This window comes from Capsicum annuum, chromosome 7 (genome assembly GCF_002878395.1).
Source record: "Capsicum annuum cultivar UCD-10X-F1 chromosome 7, UCD10Xv1.1, whole genome shotgun sequence".
In the NCBI taxonomy this organism is placed as follows: Eukaryota; Viridiplantae; Streptophyta; class Magnoliopsida; order Solanales; family Solanaceae; genus Capsicum; species Capsicum annuum.
Genome location: NC_061117.1, coordinates 226,680,400 through 226,698,751, shown reverse-complemented (window position 1 = coordinate 226,698,751; position 18,352 = coordinate 226,680,400). Strand labels below are relative to the sequence as shown.

Below are 18,352 nucleotides of genomic sequence, written 5' to 3'. Positions count from 1 at the left end.
TGTCCAACTATATTTAGTTAAAGTGTGATTTGTACATGGAAAAGTAACTTGAATCTAAAATTGTTAAATTGCATGTTATATTGAATAGATTTGAAGCGCAGTTTGGTGTTATGGCCATGCCGAAACAAGAAGTTAAACTACTAGCAAATGCAGGGAAGTTGTTTGAGTCGATATGGCTGTGCCTGTGAGATATTGTTGAGTGAGCATAAGGATACTAGCTTCTTTTCTAATGTAATAAGGTACTAGCTAGTATGATACTTATACGTACTGTTTCGTTCTTCCCCTCCTTGGGAGAGGTCAAAACTCAAAATGGATCCTTTTAAAAGATATGCATGCATGCATGCAAATGGTTGGTGGAATCTGTTCATAATTTCCTCTTCACCTTAAAAGAAAAGAAAAGGAGGATCAGATTGGAGGAATAAAGTTAGCACTGGGACGTGCATAGCGCCATTTGTTGTAATTTTATGATAGGGAGAAGATATAGATCTCTCCAGTGGGACGAAGAACAAAATGTAAGCAAATATAGCGAGCGATCGCGATGGGACTCGAACCCACAATCTCCCGCTCCGGAGGCGAGCGCCTTATCCATTAGGCCACGCGATCACCTGTTTATGCTTGTCTACAACTACGACAAATCTAATAAGAGAATACCAAGGGATCTAAAACATACCCAAAGTACCACTATATTATTCAATAGTTTCATTACGCAATAGCAAATGTAGTTTTAACGGGGGGAAACTAAAGGGGGATAACATACATAGGATATTATCATATAGCTTTAACCTCAGAGAGGAGGCGGAGGTTTCTTTAGAAGGTGGTCTCTCCAGAGACGATAGAACAGTAATAAGGTGGAGCGACCTCGGCTTCTCAAGTTATTTAGCGGGGTTGATCTACTCTTACCAATAGTAGGTAACTTCCCAATGTGAAGTTTTGACATAAGGTCTTCCATTGCTTCCTTGTCATAATTCAACTCCTTAACTTCTTCTTTTTCTTCATCAGCATCATGACATGTCGACATCTCGCCCTTCAAGTCTTCTTTATCAGGTTGATCCTCATTCCCCACTCCTGTTGTGCATGCAGCAGCAGGTTCATTGCTGCTAATTTGCGCCTCGTGAATTCCTCCAGTTGCAGTTACTTGTTCGTGAACAATTTTGGCCTTTGAATCAACATCTTCATCCACTTTATGAATGTCCTTCAGTATCTTATCACGTTCCGCTTGGCGGTTTGCATCCATTTCTCTAGTATTCTTTTGCTGAAGGTGACGGTTAATTATGTTGGGGAATATGTTGTCTGAAAGCAATCAAGGATGAGGATACTAGCGTAGTGCACAAATATAACCACCACCATATATATATATGTGTGTGTGTGTGTGTGTGAAAAGGTACGTTGGAAGCAGTTAACGAAACGGTGGCACCTCTTAATTTCGAAAGAAAGGGCGCCTCTTTACCTGAAACGTTGCGACTTGTCAAGAATAGTTGTTTCTTATTCGTATGCTTGTTATTATGACCATTTAAACCAACGATATTTTCGACGCCTTCCACTTTAATCCCTTTTAAAATGCACTCTTTACTCATATCAACTTATTCTTCTTGGTAGTAATTGTTAACATACTCACCACTTCAACTTGTTCACAAATAAATTTGAGCTTCATGCAAACGCCACGTCTCTAAATCCAAATTGGCCAACGCCAATGTGCTTAATAATTCAGTGCTTGTTGAAGACTAATGTGCACCTCATCCAGTTTAAGCAACAGAGATATGCCTATGCACATGAGTCGTTGGATCCCAAAAAGAAAAAGTTAATGGTGCTCGTGTCAAACAGAACAAATGTTTGTTGCTTATTAAAGATCCGAAAACTTGGACTCCTGATCAAGTAGCCCGAATAAATTCAACTTTAACCATTAATAGTTGGGAAATAATACCCCCTCCACCTCACGAATAACCCCTTTGAACACCATTTTCCGGTGAGCTGGCACTCTTTCTCCCTCAAAAACAGGTTTGATTTACCCTACCTGCTCATACTAGTAGCATCCAAGTCCTACCACAACAATGTCGCATATAAACAATAATAATCCTGACGGGAGATGGCAACTCGTCCTCAGACCCTCATTTGGCTTCCCACCTTAGGAGACTGGACATATTTATGTGCCATAACTATATATGAGTATCAAATTATTCCATGATACAACGGCTGCTGTCATACTCACCAACAAGAAATTAAATGGACAAAGTAGACCTTGTAAAGTCCTATGTCGAAGCACTCGTCAAAAGCATGTAGAATCTACGCTTCAGATGTAGATGTGGAGACTGGTGTATCTGGATGCCCTCCCCATTCTGTCCATGAACCATCATATACTGGAACATCAGCCTTTCCAAGACGATGGAGGCCCTACAAAGATAAATAAAGTTTGAAAATCTCCTACACGAAATCAAAAACCAGATACAGGGCATTGATTATACAAAGAGATCGTCAGAAAGAGAGAAATAGAGAGGTCGACTAACCAAGGCAAGTATACAGGCTGTTACACCAGTGCCACAGGAAGTTACTATAGGTTTGTCCAAAGAGATACCTATAGAAGAATAGGTTAGCATACGGCAAAATTCTGATAACTTAATAGTGTGATTAACGAGGACCAGATGCAAAGATGCCTAAGTTATGATGATAAACAATCAATTCTTTATTTCAAAGGCGACACCTTTTCAAATTTACCATTAAATTGAAACTAGGGACCGTACTAAATCCAATTCTGCTCATATATCATCAAGGAAGGGAAAGCTAAATTGAAATTTGGGACTGTAATAAATCCAATTTTTTTCATATTTCTTACCTTCTTGATCAAATTTTTTCTTGAGCTCTTCATTAGATAATAGTGTCTGAGAGCCATCAAGCATCTGCATGAAATCACCAAAGTTAACCAGATATGAATACATGACTACAAAGCATCATCCAGGAATTAGTCAGCAGGGATCAATATTTGGCCAAAAAAGATAAGCGCCAGAATAATTACCCTTGGTTGCATTAATGGCTTCAACAAATAGTTGAACTCTACGCATACATGATAACAGAGCTTAATCCAGGAATTAATGAGTAGGGATCAACATTCAGAAACAAGAATGCGCTACCATGATTACCCTCGATTGTATCAAGGGCTTCTAGACAATAGCACTTTACACACTACCGAACAATCCATATATTATTGGTGAAAAGAAACAAGAACTTTTAAGGAAGAGCACACTTAGGTATTAGGTGCAATGTGCAATAGGTGCCCCTAAGGGGGGATGAAGATAGGCATGGCTTATTTTCCCAGCATTATTACCCAGGCATGACCAGAAGGTAGAATTCAGTTACCCCAATCTACCCAAAATAACCTTGGAAGATATGAAGAGAACATCTATCAAACCCGAGGAGGTCGTTTGGTACAATGGTGGGATATCCCATGGGATTATCTATCCCATCTTCTATATGGGCTAGCTAATCCTACCATTAGTTTTATAGTTATACCAGGATTAGCTAATAACACAAACCAAACATGGGATAAAGTTAATCCCAAATTCTATCCAGGGATTATTATCCTTATTTAGGGTCTTCCCTGTGGTATTATTTTTAAGGGTGATAGCTTTTAATCACTATCAACGTGAGACACCTACAATATCATGTGCTGGCAGCTGGATAATCTGGAGAGCCAATGATTTAAGTCAACTTCCAAAATTAGATTAAAAGGTACCAAATGCCTCAACAAATAATCTAATCAGTTAAATCGAAATTCTATTCCCCATTCCTCCACTGCAGACAATGGCTTTTAGTAGAGAGAAATTTTGAAAAATCTCATCTCTTTTACTAATAAACCTTCACCTGTGAAAAAGGAATGCACTTGCTCCCAGGTACATGACCACTTTTTATTCCTTTTCGAGGCTCTGGTGCAACACCATCAAACCTGAAAAGGGGCAAGCAAAACTCATAACTTTAGAATTGACCTGAAAAGGGGCAAGCAAAACTCAGAACTTTAGATTCAATTCAGTCGTGTAAAATGAATTTTATGCATGCTACGTATCTCTTCTTAACCTACTACTCCACTAAGGACTTAGCTAGTAGTGCATCATATATTAGGAAACAGTTCGCCCACAAACTCAAGTACCTATCTTTGGATCGAGCATCTATTTGCTGATACGTTCCCTCTTCAATGTTCTTCCAAACCTGAAAGTATAAAATTACAACTCCACACCAAAAAGTAGAAGCATTGACAATTAAATCACACATTCAATTGCTAATTAAGGCAAGTATATTGAAAGAATTACTGACAACAAAAAGTTGCATTCATTTACTTTTGGAAGCAGATCAAAAAACTTCACTCTACTTGACATATCTACCAGGACGGAGAATTTGTTGGTTGGACTACCACACACTTATAAAACCATTAGACCTAAGTGTTGATACAAAGATCCACTAAAGAAAAACCTCCAAAATCCATGGCCCGGATTTACTTCCGAACTTTGTGGTGTTTTACATCTTACTCAAGGGAAGTCGACAGTAGGAGAGCCAGGATTTCAAGTTTATCGGTTTTGAGGTAGAAGTTTTCTTTTTGTTAATTGGGTTCTGAATAAATCATTTGTACATACCAAAAGATTTTTTTAACACAAAAGGTTTGAGCCAACGGCACTGGGTTCTGCCGTAGCCACTACTATGGCTCCATCCCTAGAAGTGAATGTGTTTTTTTTTGGCTGAATATATCTGTCAAAAGATCCAAGGATTAATAAGCACGATTGATCGAAACACACTACATTACAATGTGTAAGTTTTGTGCATGCTCCATCTGTTCCTAGACCTACCATCAGTTTTAAGTGCACAGTGATAGGAAGTAAGGTGATTGAGTGCTGGTGAAGAGAATACAACTTAAATATAGAACTCCATGCCATTAGCACCAGTTCAATGGTGTACAAGCACACCAACCTGATCAAGGGTCCAGACGAGATGTGGCTGAAACTTGGTCTGAAAGGTAATAGGTCCAACCTGCAAACAACAAGTTCTTATGGTAATATCATGTAATACACATTACAAGCAGAATTCCAATAGCTACAAGGAATTTGGATTTAAAAATTAATAAAAGAACGCTCTTAATTTCCTCCAGATAACAAGTACTTAAAAAGACATTTATAGTGTGGCATGCCCAAGTATAAGACACCTCAATCTTTCATTCTCTCACCCCACCTCTCCAGGAAACAATGTAGCATTCATGTCAGAGGAAACTCTCAGTCATCAAATTGTTTACTCTTCAGAAAAGAATAAACCATTCAGAAAGCGGACACTGTCAAATTGTTTATTTCTTTTGGTGCTTCACCTCAAAATTAAACCTTAAGCTCCTTGAAACTCCTTTTGGCACTGTGACCCACACATGAGGAAAAAATAGGGTTTATTGAACTTCTACCACATAATTTATGATGCTAGATTTACATCCATGGACTAATAGAGAATCAGTGGCCGCCTTTAATCCTGTGTAGGGACTTTTGTCCTATCATATCTACATTTGGTAACAAATCCTTCATAATGTTTCAGGTGATCCCACTTAACAAGTGGATAACCCATAACTCCCTTCTAGTTTTCAACTTTAATTGTTCTTATGTAAAGGCAGCAACCTCTATTTTGTTTTTTATTTCTCAAAAAACTCATGATCTGTCCACTTGGATTTCTCCTCATCGAGATAGAACCATATTTAAGAAAAAGTTTTCTCATTAAAAGTTACACAAGAAACATTTAAGTTTTTTCTCGCAAACACCTTTTTTGAAACCGAGAAATCCCTGAGGCTAGTGGCTTAAAATTTGAACTCAGTGATGTGCAACTCACTCACAAGGCATTTTTGCACAGAGATTTTGCCATCACTAAATTCTAGTCCTATTGCTTCAACAGTGTTATGGTATCACGGTTAAAGAAAGATACTTTGTTGAAGCAATTTTCTGTTTTAAGATAAACGAGTAAATGAAGCTCACAGAAAATAAGCTTTTACTTACCGCCTGTCGTTGATATACTTTCTCTATTGCTTCACTGGCAGCGCTGGCTTTCAAAATTGCGTCACCAGATGCACTGGATTCAACATCATATCCAGAAGCACGCCATCTTGGCAAGCCACCATCTAAAACCCAAACTCTGTCATGTCCAAACACTCGAAACATCCTGATTATCCATTTTGTAATTTGTTAGTCATTTTGTACAAAATGTGCAAATCTGCCTTCTGCAGTAACCAGTTAACTCACCACCATACACGAGCTGCACTGAAGATGCCCTTCCCATCATAGACAACAACCCCATCTTTGTTCTCGATTCCAAGAGCAGATACAGCGGCTGCAAATGCTTCTTCAGATGGCAGCATATGTGGCAGCTGATAACACAAACAGAGAAATAAAGCTTTCTATACGATTAAAAAGGTGATGTGATCACTCTCAAAAGCATGTTCGACAGTTGGGTGAAACATCTCTTATGGTATAGATTCTATAGAAACAGATGAGTTCAAATGATAAAAGGACGGAGCTGTGGTAAAGATACTGATGCCAGAGTAGATGTTTCATGATGTGAAAGACAACATTATGAAGCAACATATTAACAAATAGAATATGGAAAATTTGAACAAGTCTTACATTTGTAGCACGATCGGATATACCATCTACATCAAAGAAGAGTGCTCCAGGAATATGTGCAACCTGTTCAAATAGAAGTAAGTAAAATCATACCCCCAAAACACAAATGAAGGAAAAAAAAAAGACAAAAAGGAGAGAGAGTAGAGCAAATAAACCACACGGGGGTCTGAAAAGGAAGATATTTTTCCATCTAAGAATATATACAACAAAAAAAGCAATGCAGGAATTTGAATCAAGATAAAGTAGCTCCATAAGTTTTTTCATCGAGTAAGGATAAAGTAGTTCCGTTTATATAGTTATTAATCAGGGTCAGCACCTGATACTCTTGAAGAGGGTTTCTCTGCTCGTTTGGCATGTACCAAGATGCATCCAATACCTTTAAGAAAAAAGAAAAATGTAAGTACTAAGCATAAGAAAAGAAGTAAAAGAGATATGTTTTGCCCTTGATTGAGTAGATTGAACAGCGTCACCATGTTAAATAAGCTCGAATCACTGGAAGAAGGAGCAACAAGTAAAAATTTCAAACACAGACCTTTATATCAGGGTGTTTGAGGTTTGCATGGAGCCAGTCAACGGAAACAACAGGTTCACTGGAGTAGACCGCCAGTGTTGAGAATGTTGCCATTGTTCCTACTCTTGATGAAGCAAGGCAACAAGTAAACGAACCCACCACTTTGTAAGAGAAATAGGTTGGTGCAGCTTGGGAGTAGAATGCTTTCTTCTGATAGGATTAAGCAAATGAAGAACATTTATTTTAATAAATTAAGGAAATGGGAAACAGACTCGAATATAAGAAATAGACAATCTTGCACAAATTTCTTATGGAGTTGAAAGTATTAAGTTCCGCTGATCAACAGCTTATTTGCTGACGGGTTAACTAACCAAGTCATCAAATCAAATGCACCTGTGAGATTGTAAATTTGTTTTCATATAGCTAAAGGAGGTAACGAAGGATCAACAGATATTCATGTGCTGTGAAAAAAGATAGTAACAATTACAAATACAATTCGCTTTATGATGAAGATCGCATACACTAAGCAAAAAAAAACAGGTAGAAAGAAAGAAAATCGAAAATTGGAAGTGGAAAGAACAATTTTTTATCTATCACAACAACAAGTAGCAGTAGAAAAACGGTAACTTACAACAGATGAAAAGAATTGAGGCTTGGTGGAGGATAAGGAAGTGGAAGATGACTTGAGAAAGCGGTGGGCAAAGAGAGTTCTCGATAATAACCCCGACGCCATTTTCAAATCGAACACAAAATTGAGCAGCTAAGCTCAAACCCTAAGCCCGATTGATTATCCATCTTAGTTGTGATAAACCGCCGGCGTCAAAAACTTGAGACGACGATTTCGCAAATTCATCCCTCAATTCAAAACCCCAATCTTTTTTCCCGTTCTATTTGGTCACATATTTTTACATTATTATACTATGGTCATTCACTAATTTCTCTGACAAATTGGCAACTCTAGTTTGCTCAAATTCACAAAAAGTTACAAAACTATTTTTAAAATATCATATAAAGTCATTCGGGAAAATAAAAGGATGCATTTTATATGATACTTAAACAAAGCTGGAAAAATTAATTAAGGGTGACAAAAAAGTTTCGAAACTAAAAAAGAGTGATGACACAAGTCTTAAATATTGAGTAGAGGTGACAATTTTAAAATTAGTGTTAGTAACACTAATTTTAAAACCCTCAAATTTTATTATTTACACAAAGATCCTTACACCATCACCATCACTCTTTCTCCACACCCTTTTCTCTTCTTCCATTATCACTATCACTACCATTGCCACCTCGTCCAGATTCATTATTATTTCCCATCTTGTCAGGCCCTCAATTATAATTCTCGTTCTATCGCTTGTTTGATCATCGAGCGCGGCCTCGAAAATAGTGCAAATCATTGTAATCAACATTTATTTATTAGCCATAACTTTCCATAGAGATGAATGACGTACATATATATGTACTGTCACACCCCTTTTTTGCCCAATGGTCGAGTCGAAGGGTTTTTCCAATTAAAGTGACAGCATTGAATAGGGATTACTTTTATTATTTTTAGAATCGCCACTTGGAATTGAGTTATGGTGTTCCAAGTCACCTTATTGAATCCCTAATCAAAAGGAAATGACTCTTTGTTGATCTACGCAAATAGAAGACTGGGTAAGGAATTCTGTTGACCGAAGGGAAGGTGTGAGGTACCCCTCGAATCCCGTGGTTCTAGTACGGTCGCTTTTATTGACTTATCTTGACTTAAACTTTTTTTTAAAATTATGTTAAGGCCTAACTTCGTTCATTTTTATTATATTAAAACTTGTATATTCTTTTAACGATAACTTAATCATAGAACATGTAACGATAGAAAATTCACACAATTAATTCACTACACGTATTAAATAAAGTAGGAAACCACTTGAATATTTTTATACATGCTTTTCCATAGTAAAATTTATAAAGAAAATGGTACAGGATTGAAGAAGAACCTGTAATAAATTAAATTCAATAAAGCAGAAAGAAGCCTTCACCGGAAATTTCAAATGGAACCCGAATTCACTTACACCCTTTTCTCTCTTTTGACTGATAATTTTTTCTGACTGACTTTTTTTTATCTGTTTTTCTCTACTTTCTGATGTTTCTGACACAGTGTCTGGTGATTTTTTTTCAGTGTCTGTGTAGGAATAGTGAATGTACGTTTGTCTCTCTGGGGGATGGGAGTTCTTTTTGTAGAGGAATTTTTTTTTTGGGATGGGGGGAATGGGGGGAGTAGTTATCTATTAGGATAGGATAGAATTTTTGAATTTTGAAAATATATTATTATTATTATTATTATTATTTAATAGAAGACAATAATACTAATAAATAAAAATAGTAAATAAATAAAATAAATAGTAAAATAATAATAATAATAAATATAATACTAATTAATTAATTTTTATATTTAACAGAACATAATAAAATTTAAAAATAATATTAAAACTACTAATTTATTTATTAAAATTTAGAAAACAAAAGAATATATATATATATATATATATATATAATAATTTTTTATTTTTTTTAAAACTATTGTGTTAATTTATAAATTAGAATAAAATAAAATAAAATATCTAGTTATTTATTTTTAACTAAAAAATTTTTAAAAATAAAATAAGAGTTAAAAAAATATCGGGCCAAATATAAATATTTAATATCGAAAAATATATATATTAAACTCGGAGAGGGTCAAAATCACGTGTCTACTTTTTGCCCCTCTTTATGTGAAATTTCAAAGAGTTTCATACAAAGAAGTAGATAAAAAGGTGATTTTTGATCCTCCAATTATTCGAAAAGTAAAGATAAAACAAAATAAAATAAAAGATGTGACCGAGTTCTGATTTTGGACCGCCTACATATCTCGGGTTATAAGGGAATCGGGTCACTTGTAGTTCAAAGGTAAAAAGTGAGAGAAAGTGATAAAGGTCGAGTAAGATTCCGTCGAGTTTTCGATTTCCGACTTTCTGCTTTTACATTGAACTGAATAATAATAATAAAAAAATTGAAGATACAAGTGAAAGATCCTATCTATGCTGTTTTTTTTTTTTTTAAATCTTGACTTGAATCTTCCTGATTTGAATTTGAAAATTCACCTTATTCTTTAGGCGGTCTCCTGACTTGCTTTTTTTTTCTCTTCACTCTGTTCTTCAGATGGGCTCCTGAACTTCCTTTTTTCTTCACTCTATTCTTCAGACGGGCTCCTAGATTTATAATTTTTTCACCCTGTTCTTTAGGCGGGCTCCTGAAATTCTTTTTTTTCTTCACCCTGTTCTTCAGGCGTGCTCCTGGACTTACAATTTCTTCACCCTATTCTTCAGGTGGGCTCCTAGATTTTCTTTTTTCTTCACCCTGTTCTTCAGGCGGGCTCCTGGACTTCCTTTTTTCTGATTTTTCAAATATGTTCCTGAACTCAAAATAAAAGATGAAACTGAAAAATAACATCCCATTCTTCAGGAGGGTCCTGGACAAAGTAAATTCCCACTATTCAGGAGGGTCCTGAGCAAAAAGTAAATTCTTATTCTTCAGGAGGGTCCTGTCCAAAAAGTAAATTCTCATTCTTCAGGAGGGTCCTGTTCAAAAGTAAATTTCCATTCTTTAGGAGGGTCCTGATCAAAAGTATATTCTCATTCTTCAAGAGGGTCTTGTTCAAAAAGTAAATTCCCATTCTTCAGGAGGGTCCTGTTCAAAAGTAAATTTCCATTCTTCAGGAGGGTCCTGTTCAAAAAGTGAATTCCCATTCTTCAAGAGGGTCCTGAGCATAAAATAAATTCTCATTCTTCAGGAGGGTCCTGAGCAAAAAGTAAATTCCCATTCTTCAGGAGGATCCTGTCCCACTCTTCAGGTGGGTCCTAAGTACAAAATAAATTTTAGTAAACACGAATAAAATTGTGCCCCAGTTTTGTCACGCCCCAAAATCCCATCGGGCCAGACTGACACCCGAAGCCGAGAAGGCCCGGGAGAACCCGTTCAGATACCTGTACTTTCACTTACATGTCACCAAAAATTTGGACAGCACTTTGTTGCATATAGAAGGGTCTAACTACCTGTATCAGCACAACACGCACAAATATATATATATATATATATATATATATATATATATATAATACTTGGCCGTCGGGGCCACCACATATACAAATATAACATCACTATATAAACTTCCATGACTTTACCCTTCCTTATGTCTACAAAGCCTCTAAGATATACATGACATAACTAGGGTCGGGACAAACCCCCGCCCACACATGACTCCTGTACAATAACAAAACATACAGAACCGACTCGAAAAGCTCCGAAGCAAACTGGAGCTCACCAACAATAGCTGTATGACCTGACTCCTACTTGTGCGGTATATGAGCTGAGGTACCTGTGCCTGCAACATGAAATGCAGGTCCCCCGTGAGGGACGTCAGTACGAAATATGTACTGAGTATGTAAAGCTGTAAATAATCATATGTGATATGGGGGATCAAGAAAATCAGACACAAGTGAATAAATCATAATAGAAGTGAACCATACTTCATAAACACTTTTAGGATCATGTACATTATCATTAATCTGAATTGGGTTCTTGAATTCAAACACATTTGTGGAATGGTATACATTCGTTCATTTCATTCTTTACAATTATCATTCGCCATTACCTCCTCCTCCCAAACCTCCAACCACCTAATAATAATCAATACTGTATCGTACTGTGACCATTAGGCTGCCCCCAGTACATATCAACTGGGATCGACCCATGCTAGGCTTATGCCCCTGGGATACCACCCATAAACACATAAATAGGGATCGACCCATGCTAGGCTTATGCCCCTGGGATACCACCCACATGTATATCAAGTAACACACATAAGAGATCTTTCCAATAACTTAGTTCAAAAGCTTTTGAGATGATTACATTAGTGTTCATGCCAATATAGTACCTTTGGAACAATGATACATCAATAGGAATCAAGTAATAGACCTTCTATACAATAACGATGTAATAAAGACTCATTGGTACATCAACAATGTGTTTCAGAATCATCAATATCACAACAATGAAATAGGAGCCTTTTGGTATATCAATGAAACATTTTGACACTTTATAGAATGGAAACAACTTCGTTGGTAACGTAGAACAATACATGTTTTAGGAGAACCTCAGAATCTTACTTGATGGAACATTGGTGTTTTCATGCCAAAGAACACTGTTAGAGTATGCTTTACATACCTCGTTGTAGATTCGGATACCAATTCAACACAACTTCCCGCCTTTACAAATCACTTATCTACAATGAAATGTTTGGCATCTAGTATTAGCAACCCAACACCACAATTCTCTTCCATAATTCCATACTACCAATATTTGCAAAACATTCCAAAAACCAACTTGAACAATAGGTTTATGTGTATATATATATATAATCATCATTTCAATACCACATCATCACACCAAATTCCTTCACAATTCAACATAATCCAACATCATTTCCCAATCATCTTTCAACAACAATCAAATAACATACTTCTTATGCTCACATGTATATGTATATATATATATATATATATATATCCATATAAATAACACCAACATAATTTACATCCTTACCATAAAATGGCCCTTTTGATTTCAAAGTCCTGTTGGCACAAATAAGGGGTGCTTATCGAAACCCTCGAGACGGTGAACACAACTACGAAATCAATTTGGATTTTCTACGGTTGAATCACAAGATAATTGGAGTTGAAATTAGGCTAGGGTTTCTTATTTTCAATAACTTGATGATAATTGATGGATATGAGACTAATTATATGTATATAATGACCAATTTTCGTCCATGAGGTGATGGAAAATGACCATATTGCCCTTAAAAATTTAAGTAAATCCGAATCTGTCCATGGTGGACTGTTTTGATAGGCTAAAGTAAATCGGCCATAACTCTTTGCTCCGATATTGGATTTGGGTGAAATTGGTATCGTTGGAAAGATAATTCAAAGGGCTTTCATTTCATATAAAGTAGGCCACCCAGTTCGTCCTGTACAAGGAGTTATGATCGTTTGAAGTTGACCCTAAAAATATATTTTGAGAGGCTGAAGTAAAACTAGTATAACTCCTTACTTAGATGTTGGATTTGGATGAAACTAATTGCATTGGAAAGAAGATTCAAAGATCTTTCTTTTGATATATGGTATCTCTCCCAGTTTATTATATTGAGGGAGTTATGATCGTTCAAAGTTGACCCAAAAAACTGGCAGGCCTCAGTAGTTTGTGTGCAGGAAATTTTCCTGCACATTTACTGTTCACATATCCCGGCCACCGTTTTATAGTTTCGAACGTGCTCGATTATATCCGAAACTTATCCGTTTTTGGAAATCTTTATATCGTTGGAAATCTTATTCAATAACCTTCGTATGGAACCATCGACGGGCAAATTCCGGTATAAAAAAATCAAAAAATAAAAAATTAATTCCATATAAATAAGATCAATACACGTACTTGAATACGCCAATACATGTACTTGAATACGGGGTGTCACAAGTTTGTACTGGTAAATTTTGCGAGTGTCATCAGATCACAACTTTTGAAAAGTACAGTAAAGAGTGTGAATCAAATCCCTGCTAAAGAAATGCGTCTCATCAGAGTAAAACTGATGACTAAAATTAGGAAGTGTGCTCTTAAGAGTTAAATTGAAGGACTCGACTAGAAAGTGCGTCTTCTAAGAATGAACGTTCAAGTTAGGAAGTGCTTCACCTAACAAATGAAAACTGACTTATTCAGACTAGGAAGCGCGTCTTCAGGGGTTAAATGAAATGACTCGACTAGAAAATACGTCTTCTAGGAGCGATGGTTCGAGTTAGGAAGAGCTTCACCTAACAAATGAAAACTGACTTATTCAGACTAGGAAGTGCGTCTCCTAGGGATTGAATGAAATGACTCAACTAGAATGTGCGTCTTCTAGGAGTGATTGTTCAAGTTAGGAAGTGCATCACCTAACAAATGAATCTTGAATTATCCGGACTAGGAAGTGTGTCTCCTAGGGGTTAAAATGATGATTTTACCATTATTGATTACCAAATCTGTGTAACAGTACTACCTCTTGCATTTACAGAAGTGAGAAATTACAGCTTTTAATAGATAAGCTTTGAAACCTTTGATATGAAGGTAACACGTGTTTTTGCCTCATATAAGGAAAACTTTTTAATTTAAAAATACGGTGGTTGATTTGTGGCATTTGGCTATTGAGACGATCTCTTGCACTTGTCATGCTCAACTCTATTGCAAATCATTGATCGGTATTGTCGACTTGTTGTAGTATTGACCCCAAATTCTGACTACTAAAATATTTTTAACTCAAATCATATTTCTCTTGCATGATGCCTCGGGATTCAGCTTCAAATACACCTTTTATAGTTTTATGAGTTCAAAAACTGTCGGATGACAAGCATTCTCGAGTACTTTACTTTATTTTTGAAACTTGTTATCTTTGTGTGTTGGTCTTTTGTCTTACTTTGCACAGCTAAAGGAGTTGGTAGTAAGTTTTGAAGTCTTTCCTTATTTATCTTGACAAAATTTTGACTCAAAAATACATGAAAGATGATGATAGTGATTTTATTTTGACCATAAAGACACAAAATAAAAAATCAAAAATCAAAAATCAAAATAGAAATAAAAATAAAAATAGCAAAAAGAATAGGAAAGAACAATAGACATCTCTTCTTTAAAAAAAAAATCAAAAAGAAAATTTTATCTGGGTGTGACAACTGATTCTAGTGATTATGAAATGCATTTTGAATAAACAACTTGATCTATCCAAACTAATCACTATCACTTTTTGCCCAATCATTTAATTTGAAACGGAGTCATTCTTGAACATGTTTCCTCTGGATTATAATCCTCCTTAGGCTAGTGACACCTCAATGGGTTTTCACCAACAAGCCGCTCCCATTTTCTTTTCTTTTTCAACTCATTATCGTCTTATGGTGCCCATGAAGACTTTTACCAATAAGACTCATTTTTATTGATCTCACAACTCACGGTCGCCTTATGATGCCCAAAAGGATTTTCACCAATAAGACTCTCTCATTTTTTATTTTTTTTTAGAAAATAACACTCAAAATATGAAATATCATGCACCCATAACATGTTTAGCCTTGGCATTCTCAAAGATTGATTTGAAGGTCTTTCTTTGGTTGTAACTTGGCTTTTGGAATGGGGATAGAAAGAAAGGTCGGCATGACCCTCGTACATGTCATGTCCAACTTTGGTGTTTTGGAGGTTAGAGGCAAGTGAACATTGAAATATGTAAAAATCCTTGTGAGAATTCTCTTTTTTGTCTCTCAGTATTTGCATGTTTCTCATATTTTGCTCCAAATTTATCACTTTTCAGGTCATTTCTTCTTACTCCTCATTTCTAACAATTTACATCATCTCATATCAGACCCTATATCATATTTGTGTGTCATTTTACCTGTTCTATGAACCTGGTGTTGTATTGGTGAGATGTCAATTTAGCCACAAGCCAACCACTAAATATTATTTTAATTTTGGAGAAAACTAATGTGTCAGAGTTTAAATTTCTTTTTTTTTTTAAGACCACCGAATCCATGCAGGACTGACTACGTATCCCATTAAGATGAGAATCAGGTATGCGTAGTTCTTGAAAATTGGAGATGCAAAGAAATATACCTTTTTTTTTTTGAATAATGAGAAATTTATTTATTTATTTATTAAATAATTTTTTTTTTCATTTTTGACAACAACCTTATTTTTTTTTAGTTTAAAAGAAAAGATAACCATTTCTTAAAAGATCATTGAATTCATTAAGGATTGCCTACGTATCTCAATAAAATGAGAACCAGGTGTGCGTAGTTCTTGAAATATATATCGTACAAAATTCAGCCTCAAGACTCCTAAAGGTTTAGGGCTGTTAACATTTATATATATTTTATTTTGTAAAAACTTAGCCTCATGATCCCTAAAGATTCAGGGCTATTAAGATATATATATAAAAATTAGACTTGAGAATTAGAAAAATAATTATGAAAATAATCATATTTTCAAAATATTCCCCAATAAGTCTATGAATATTTTTTCAAAAGATAGGGTCGTATCCTGAGAATGACTTCCTACGTATCTCAATAAGATGTGAGAATCAGACCCTCGTAGTTCATGAAAACCGTAAAACTATGTTATTATAAATTTAAAATTTTCCTTTCTTTTTTTTTTAAAGAAAATTCTTTGAAAAATAATTCACTAAATTTGAGGATAACATAATCTCTTGCATTTTAAAGTTGCCTAAAAGCCGGTCAACAATCAGATAGTCTTTCAAACAAATGTCAAAGAGCACGTAGGATGCACATGTTGGTCTTTATAAAGTATATCACCTGTCCTAGACAGATCCGACCCATGTGCCAAGTTCCGCTAAGTAAAATGCATATGATGCAACCAAAGCGGCACCTAATAGGGATAACTAGATTCCGAATTATCAGTTCTTCTAAGTTTAAGCCTAATGAGGATAGGTGTCGCTTATTTACCGCTTTGATATTGATTGAACTGTATTATATACTGTCTTATCTTGCGCACCCCCTCTGAGTCTCTGAAATAGGATAGAAGGAATGAAGCGCATGCATCCTACTTTCTTTTTGAGATAGTCGGAGTGTCAAGGCACCTGGTGAAGGATTATAGTCACACATGTTAGGTGGGGTTCAGATCGGCAACGAAGGCGGTGTTGCCCTGCTACCGACCAAGTTGTCTCTCCCCGGCAGTATAACACAGTATAACAATAATTAAAGCAATTAAAGTCAATATCAAAAGCTCGAATTCTTATTATTTCCCCAGCAGAGTCGTCAGAGATGCCACACCCTTTTTTCGCCCGATGGTCGAGTCGAAGGATTTTTTCAGCTAAAGTGACGGCATTGAATAGGGATTACTTTTATTATTTTTAGAGTCGCCACTTGGAATTGAGTTATGGTGTTCCAAGTCACCTTATTGAATCCTTAATCAAAAGAAAATGACTCTTTGTTGGTCTGCGAAAATAGAAGATTGGGTAAGGAATTCTGTTGACCGAGGGAAAGGTGTGAGGCACCCCTCGAGTCCCGTGGTACTTATCTTGACTTAAACTATTTTGTTAAAATTATGTTAAGGCCTAAGTTCGTTCATTTTTATTATATTAAAACTTGTATATTCTTTTATATTAAATAAATTAATGAAAATTTAAAAAAAAAATTGCAAGAAAAATATTTGCCAAAGTTTATTTTTACATTCTTGAATTTTCAAAAGTCTCAAAAAGATGCGTATGTCGCATTCTTAATTGAGAAGAACATTTTAAACATGCCTAAAAAAAATACTTCGCATTAAAGACATTGATTTGTTAGGTATAAATTTATAACAATTTTATCTATGTGAGACATTACTTAATCTAAACAATGAACTTAAACAATATTTAATTAAAGTAGTCAATTAGTTTAACAAATAATTAAGTTTTATAATGATAATGAAAATAAAATAAAAAATAAAAAAATATTAATAATAATAATAATAATAAAAATAATAAAATAATAATATTGTAAATATATAAAATTAACTTTTTTTATTCAAATAATTTTAAATTAAATTTAAATAATCATTAAATAAATTCTTATCTTTCAACAAGCATCATATAAACTACAAATATATAGATCGTACACGAGACCCATTTTTGGTTCAATATAACTACGCTAGTGATTTCTTAATTAACAATCTCTTAATTTACAATCTCTTAGCAAATTGTCTAAAATCCTCCAAAGCTTAAGTCATGCAATTACATTAATAAACAGTAACCAATGTGCAGAAAAAAAAAATAAAATGGGTGGATGCCATGGAAAGTAGAAAAAAAAGTAGATCTGTCCATTTATTTCTTTTCTCTTGTTTTCTTTATAATGGAAATTGGAGAACAACTGTTACACTTTTATCTTCTTCTTCTTCTTTTTTTTTTTTTTTTTTTCATTTATGAAGGTATGCACAAACAATATAATATCAAGACAAAGTAATAGCATTCACTTAATCTCATTTTTTTTGGAAATAATTTGACAATTATATACCAATCCAAGAAAAATACAAACACATCTATGATTCTAACTCCATATCTATGTATAAATATAAACAATTCGATAACTTAATCATATAACATGTAATGATAGAAAATTCACACAATTAATTTACTACACAT

The 18,352-nt window shown here is 35.0% G+C and overlaps 2 protein-coding genes and 1 non-coding gene across 3 annotated transcripts; all 3 read right to left on the bottom strand.

Moving 5' to 3' along the window:
* Window positions 1–530: 530 nt before the first annotated feature.
* Window positions 531–603, bottom strand: TRNAR-CCG. Its single transcript has one exon. It is a non-coding gene; the product is annotated as a tRNA-Arg (tRNA).
* A 57-nt stretch (window positions 604–660) lies between these two features.
* LOC107878884 lies at window positions 661–1,658 on the bottom strand. The gene is made up of 2 exons (XM_016726052.2): window positions 1,448–1,658; window positions 661–1,290 (listed from the first exon to the last, which is right to left on the bottom strand). Exons 1-2 carry the CDS (start codon window positions 1,572–1,574, stop codon window positions 785–787), a joined length of 633 nt encoding a protein of 210 aa, XP_016581538.2. The 5' UTR covers window positions 1,575–1,658; the 3' UTR covers window positions 661–784.
* A 155-nt stretch (window positions 1,659–1,813) lies between these two features.
* On the bottom strand, window positions 1,814–8,027 carry LOC107878883 (thiosulfate/3-mercaptopyruvate sulfurtransferase 1, mitochondrial). The gene is made up of 12 exons (XM_016726051.2): window positions 7,769–8,027; window positions 7,159–7,347; window positions 6,943–7,002; window positions 6,627–6,689; window positions 6,246–6,370; window positions 6,003–6,165; window positions 4,948–5,007; window positions 4,136–4,194; window positions 3,853–3,934; window positions 2,828–2,891; window positions 2,502–2,569; window positions 1,814–2,388 (listed from the first exon to the last, which is right to left on the bottom strand). Exons 1-12 carry the CDS (start codon window positions 7,868–7,870, stop codon window positions 2,281–2,283), a joined length of 1,143 nt encoding a protein of 380 aa, XP_016581537.1. The 5' UTR covers window positions 7,871–8,027; the 3' UTR covers window positions 1,814–2,280.
* Window positions 8,028–18,352: the final 10,325 nt, after the last annotated feature.